Source organism: Adelges cooleyi, unplaced genomic scaffold (assembly GCF_023614345.1).
Source record: "Adelges cooleyi isolate 19-005CV unplaced genomic scaffold, UGA_ACOO_1.1 ACOO_flye_CR_arks_rails_tigmint_CR_PRNA_249, whole genome shotgun sequence".
NCBI classification, from domain to species: Eukaryota; Metazoa; Arthropoda; class Insecta; order Hemiptera; family Adelgidae; genus Adelges; species Adelges cooleyi.
This window is the reverse complement of record NW_026095914.1, coordinates 115,428-122,166: the sequence shown is the minus strand read 5'-3', so window position 1 is coordinate 122,166 and position 6,739 is coordinate 115,428. Positions and strand designations below refer to the sequence as shown.

General features: G+C 27.7%; 1 protein-coding gene across 2 annotated transcripts; it reads left to right on the top strand.

Annotated features, from left to right (window-relative positions):
• Positions 1-3,281: 3,281 nt before the first annotated feature.
• Positions 3,282-5,911, top strand: LOC126837452 (uncharacterized). 2 transcript variants are annotated; one of them, XM_050571358.1, is made up of 11 exons: positions 3,282-3,402; positions 3,482-3,511; positions 3,585-3,608; positions 3,754-3,810; positions 4,118-4,147; positions 4,238-4,276; positions 4,441-4,476; positions 4,607-4,657; positions 4,950-4,973; positions 5,040-5,138; positions 5,667-5,911. In XM_050571358.1, exons 1-11 carry the CDS (start codon positions 3,345-3,347, stop codon positions 5,888-5,890), a joined length of 672 nt encoding a protein of 223 aa, XP_050427315.1. In that variant the 5' UTR covers positions 3,282-3,344; the 3' UTR covers positions 5,891-5,911. The 2 variants fall into 2 exon arrangements, with proteins under 2 accessions (XP_050427315.1, XP_050427314.1); XM_050571357.1 differs by having other exon boundaries at positions 4,438-4,476.
• The last annotated feature ends 828 nt before the right edge of the window (positions 5,912-6,739 follow it).

Sequence of the window (6,739 nt, the reverse complement as noted above, 5' to 3'; positions counted from 1 at the left end):
TAAAAAGTATAATAAATATACGTGTTTGTAAGTACTATACCTTCTGAGCTACTTGCTCAATTTTCTGTAGGTATATTTACTCTCACATTATACACTATCAATTGGCTTGACTAGTAGAGATGTAATTCTAAATTAGGAAAAAAAATTAAAATCTAAACTACAGAGTAGTATAGTATTATAGTCGTTTTCTGTACTTGGAAATACTTTTCTAAAATAGGTAAATCAAATAATGTTTTTGATTTCTTTTTTAACGAAATCAGGACTGGGCTAAGAATTATTGTAGATTTGTATTTGAATTCACAAAACAGTGTTTAGAAAAATAATATATATATTTTTTTAATTAAAAATTGATTTTATTGCTAATATTTACAAATTACAAACTATACTATATATTATGTACAATAAGTAAAGTTGAGGGAAGATTAACACAGACATGCCAGTAAAGAGGAGGCTCACAGTAGAGCCACCTGTACATCAGAAATTAAGTTAAGTTAGTTAGCATTGAGTAGATCCCTGGACCAATTGCGGTTAAGACACATTTTTAAATTGCCCAGAGGTGTTTTTGAGTGAAGTTTAAGTAGATGAAGGGCTCGAGGAAGTAGGTATTTTAAATATGTATTGAAGTATGTATAATAAATTGATATTGTACATTTCATTTTTAGTAAAATGTTAATATATTTTACTAATATATCAAACGAGTTTATTATTTAACAAATATTAAGAGTGGTTTTGTTATTTATTCGGGAATACAAAGTCGACGGTTCTGTTTACATTTATATAAAACAATAGATTATTTAATTTAATTGGACCCGTTTATTTTCAGTATCGCGAAAGAACTTTGCAAACATTGATTTATAATTTCCAAGAAATTCGGAATCGTTTTCACATTTTCGTTCGACGTATTCATAGTCAATTTTGGCCTCTCTATTATTTGGTTCATTATAAATTCCCAATATGCGGTTTACTTCTTTTGCTAATTTGTCTACAGTTTGAGATATCTTCTTGTCATCGGGCTCATATATTCCACTCAATAATATTAGAACTTTGTTAAAGAATTGGTCATCAATGTAAGTATAATATAATACCATATTCACTTGATATATAAAACCACAATTGAATCTGATATATTAAGCTTAGAAACAATCACACGCTTTTCAAGAGGTGGGGGAAGGGTGATCGTTTTTCGACCGTTGACCCATCGAAATATTTTTCACGTATAATTTCTGAGCAATTGTTAGTCAGACAAAAATAAGAAAAGGTTAAAATACTAAAAGTATTAAAACCATACATGCTTGTAAGTACCATACCTTCCGAGTTACTTGCTCAATTTTCTATAGATATATTTACTCTCAAATTATACACTATCTATTGCATTAATTAGATATGATCAAATTAACTAGATCTCATAAATAGCATCCACGTAAGTGCATAACTTATTAAGTGGCCAATACAATGTCCAAGAATCTTAGGAATGCTTGAACTTCGACCCTGTCAAACAAAAATTATAATAATTTGTTCGTAACCCTCGTACAGTTGATTCATCATTGTATATAAAACTGTTTATATCTGAATATCTGGATTATTTTGCAAAAATATGTTGAAGTTCTAAGACAATAGTTAAGCATTTTTAAATTATTTTTTACAACTTTTAGTAATACTAGTCTTGAGGTTTTTGGACATAATTACTACATTTAATGACACGAAACTTTAGAGTGCTTAGATTTTGTCTATACATTGTTTTCTTTTTTAACGAAATAAAGACTGGACTAAAAACTATTTTAGATTGTAGATGAAACCTGTTTAAATTGCCAGAAGTATTTTGAATGAAGTAAATTAGGTGAACGGCTCCAGGAAGTAGTTATATATATAGACCAAAGTGTGATTGGGGTATTACAGCTAATGAAAACTTCAGTACCAATGAGGTCAATTGAATTGCGTTGTAAGTCTTCAATGAAAGCGGCTTCAAGCGTAATGTATTTGGTCTGTATGGTAGTGGTGAACGGCAATGACAGCGCCACCGTAACCGTCGATCCGGTCAGAACGTAAGAGGTGGAAGAAAGGTAGGGAAAACTTTTCACCAGGCCGAAGCCTTGTTTCAGAAAACGAGGCGAAGGAACATCTTTCGGTACGTAGAAATGAGCCTAAATCCATAGAACGGGAACGGATGCTTCGTAAGTTCCATTGAAGGATTTTATACCATTATAGGATTTCAGTGTCAAGAAGAGATCGTTCCTTATTGTCGATAAAAAAACAAAACTTTTAGAATAATAGGCATATGTGGAGCTATGGCCTATATTATGTATAGAAAAATAAATAATGCAGTCAGATACAATTGTGTGTAAAACGCGTATACCTAAGCATTAAAATGAAAAACAAAATATGTTTTGATGATTCATACCATTATATCTAGTATAGTGGGGTCGTGGCATAGTGGGGACGGGGAGGTCACGGGTCATCAAGAAAATACTATAACTGAAAGTGATAAAACCCCATTGAAATTAACGTTTCGATGCCGATCTGTGGACACTGCACCTCACTTTCTTACTGTGCATGAGTTGGACTGTACTGGTTTGAACTTACTATCCACAGATTTGCATCGAAGCGTTTATTCGAAAGTGATTTCATCCCCTTTTTAGCTTCGATGAGGACTTTTTTTTTGTGTCTGGACCCACGATATTATATTTTAAACTGCTTAACCTATTTCTTCATAAAGCATATTTTATAGGTTCAGAAATGTTATTTGAATGATACTGAAATGAGCGATTGATAATGTGGACAAAAGACAAATAACTGTTGGCACGATACATTTGTTAAGTTTTTACGTTAAGACAACTGTTGTATTTTACAAATACAATTTTTATTGTTCTACTAGCTTATTTTATTATTTTTTTTATTATAAAAAACAAGTGGTTTTTTGGCCAAATGTTGTTTTATTATTTGTCTTTCTGATAGTTTGAGTTTGCTTGCTTGATAGCTTTACCTATTGTTACAAATTTTACAGCGAATACGAATTTTGCATAAAAACCAATAATGATACTTAAAAAAATGTAAAACTAATGTAAACACTAATTTTGCAAGTGTTATTAAAACCAACAAATAAGAAAACGTAATCTGAACTCGTGTTGTACATATGATATCATAGTAAAAAGAATACAGCTATGTAAATGTAATCACATAGGGGAACCGTCGAATACATTTAGATTTTACTGGTTCGGTCCACATAGAACCCATCCAAAATTTACAATAAAATCACTTTAAAAAAGTTGAACAAACTGATTGTATAGTTCTCTCAGCTCAGTTCAGAAAATATATAATTATTATTTTTATTATTTTTGCAGGTGAAAATGATAACTTTATATATTTTAATATCATTTGCGTTGACAAATGTTTCGGCCGCTTTGGGTGATTTTTTAATTTTTATACATACACAAGAGAGAGTAGAAATACATAAATATAATTCAATATTCAACTTATTTTACAGATGAATATAAAGAGCATGTTCTGATGACAAGTCAGTAAAAATATTTTTACATACAAAATAATTGTTTTTTCTTGATTTACTTATGTCTATAATTTTTTTATAGACCACCAGATAATGCACACAAGAGGTAAAATATTTTCAATAATTAAGTCCTAAAATATGATGTCTTTGATTTTTTGAGATCAGAGATAATTAAATTAAATTTTAAATTAAAATATTTCTGAGTACTTTCTAGCTTTTGTAAAGTTAAACCCATTATTTGTTTATTCTAGATAAATTTTTGTATTCGATAATTGAAGAAGCGGTTCTTTCTAGAAAATTTACAATGGGTAATCATAATCATAATCATAAAGTCAAAAACACAATAATAACGATGAAGAGTAATAATGTTGCTTCTTTAAACACCACCAAATCATACAATTTTATTCTACTCGCCACATCTGCTGCGATTCAGCCATTTTATTTACATGGTCTTCACTCAATTTATTATAATAAATCCAAGCACCTTATTTCCGAACTTATAAAACATATTATGTGTCTTCTTTTACTTGATATTCGACATATTATTTATTTTAAAATAAAAAAATAGATAATATAATGTCATTAAATAATACATTTATTTGATGTTATTTTTAGCGGAGTTAGTATTAATGTTTGTAGTACCAGGTAATAATTTGCTTAGCAAAATTTATGGAAATAATTCCACATAATTGTTTGAAATTCATTAAGTACAAAATGTTTTTATTTTAATTTCAGAAGTAAAAAACAAAGACATAGCAGAATACATAGAGCAACGTAAATATTTAGTAGTAAACTATTTTATACATTGAGTATAATCACAGAGTTGCATAATGATTTCTGTCATAATAAATTGTGTAAATTAAAATTTATTTTGTTTTTAATTTTAAAGAAGATAGACCACTAAGACGTAAAACATTTTTTTATTGTAATTTCAGAAGACAAAGAAAATCCCATAGAAAATTACACATATCATAGTAAGAATATAGCATAGTAAATATTATATATATCCATGTAAATTATTTAATTTATTATGAGTAATAGTTCAAAATTGATTTCTATCATATTAATAAAGTAGATTAAAATGTATTTTGTTTTAAATTTTAGAAAAAATAGAGTACCAAAAATTTGTACATGAAAAACTACGGGCTTCCACATGTAAATATAGAAATTTAACATTTTTATTCAATTATTAAATTAGATTATAATACGTTTAGTTTTATGTAAAAACGATTGAAGTTAAAATTCATTTTCATGTATGTTTTTCAACTCAAGGTTTCGATGATCGTTCTAAGCATAGTTAATTCGAACATGGCTACTAGTTGTTTTGAATGTATTTTACATTGATTTGTTTAAATATTATCAAATATAGGATGATTGTTATGTATGAAAAATAAAAATAAAAATGTTAAACGTATAAGTATTTTGATATTTTATATTTTGGTTACAGCTGATGTAACTCCGATGAGCGAAGGTAATCACAATCATTTATGAAATATTTAGTTGAAATATATATATATATATATTTTTTCCGATCTAGAAAATTGTGTAGAGCATGGAGAATTACTAAAAAATCTGGAAAAACGAAGAAGAATGATGACTATGAAATCTACAGCGTTATTAATCCATCATGTAAAAAGTAAGTATTTAGATATTTTTTACCTTTTTATGCATAGGTATATAACATATATAATATACCTAACATAAACTAATTGTAATAATTTTAACTGTACTTGTTTAATCATCTTAAAAAAATTTAAATTTAAAAAAGTAAAAAAAAATGACTTCTTCAATGGTTGTACAAAATATTAATCTTAATACAAAAAAAAATCGTAAATCATATTAAATTACAGAATCGATAATTATCTCAGTAACATACTTTTTTTTTTTAACAAAAGAAGTATAAAACTCACACAAAATGGATACTTGATTGGACTCAGTTCCTTACATATATTCAGTAGAAACTTGACTTTCATTTTTTAATTTAGTTCATTACTTATTATACAACACCAACCACAATGTTACATAGGACAAGGTAGAAAATATTATGATTGTTAGCCGTGTTCTTCCAATTGAAAAAAAAAAAAATTATTATACACTTGAATTGTGTTTTGCAAATGAAGAAAAGTAGCATGAAATAAGTTAAATTTGCATACATTTGTTTCAGCTGGAGAGAATGCACGATTCGGACAATTTTCTGATATATGTAATTTAATAGGATTATACAAAAGTTTGGAGTACCCAAAAAAATTTATAAGACAAGCTAAAGTCGATAGATATGGAGTTTGTTCACTAACAGATATAAACGGTGTCGTTAGCACATACTTTAGCATTAAAGATTTATATATTATACCAGTCTTCAATACATACTCTATGAACACATATTTTTAAAGGACCATTATAATTAAATGTTTTCACACTTTGTAATAATAACGTTGTTAATAAATTTGATGAATGTAAAAATAAACAGTTTTAATAACGATTAATAAAACATTTGTTGTTGAAAATACAACAATAAATCAAGTTCAAGATAAAAAGATAAATATGTTTTTTTTCTTTATATTGTGGCATAAATAATACCACTAAAACATAATAGCTAAACTTTGAACATCCACCTTTTGCGGTAAACGATAACAAGTTACAATAACAGTTCTACCGTTGTAGTACTATTGTTTACATACAAATTATTTTTAAAATTATACCCTAAAGCAAATCTAGCTTAATTAATTAATAAAAAGATTGTTTTTAATTACGTAAAAATTACAATCTGTATAAAATATACAATAATCATTAAATTACAATAATAATAACATTTTTGAGTAAATTACTAGTACATATAGAATAACATTTTTTTTATTGTTAAAGAAGATCTCTACATCAGGATCTTTTTTGGCAGCGAGGAGGGTTATCAGGAATCATGTGGGAGGACGGGCATTTAATAAGAGGGTTTGGACTTAAGACATGGTTGTGAAAGTATTTATATCTAATGATAGCAGTTTGTTTTCAAGTAATAAGGTGATGGTCGTTATTAATTGTTTTGTTAATCGTTTGTTGTATTAAGCGGGGCGTTAGGAAATCAGCAAAGGACTTAGACCAGTTCACACCGCAACCGCTCCTTCTTCTTTGACAAATAACAATGCCCTCTCTAATACAAGGAAAGAATTTTTTATTAAAGTTACTAAACAAAAATAACATTATGGTGTCAGTGGTGCTTACACACAATATTGTTATCTGAGCTAA

What these genes read in the sequence shown, in the direction of transcription:
- LOC126837452 (XM_050571357.1), top strand. Translation starts at nt 3,345, where the DNA reads ATGATAACTTTATATATTTTAATATCATTTGCGTTGACAAATGTTTCG. An exon ending in AGAGCATGTTCTGATGACAA is followed by an intron (nt 3,512 to 3,584) that starts GTCAGTAAAAAT and finishes ATTTTTTTATAG; the next exon opens with ACCACCAGATAATGCACACA. An exon ending in ATTAATCCATCATGTAAAAA is followed by an intron (nt 5,139 to 5,666) that starts GTAAGTATTTAG and finishes CATTTGTTTCAG; the next exon opens with CTGGAGAGAATGCACGATTC.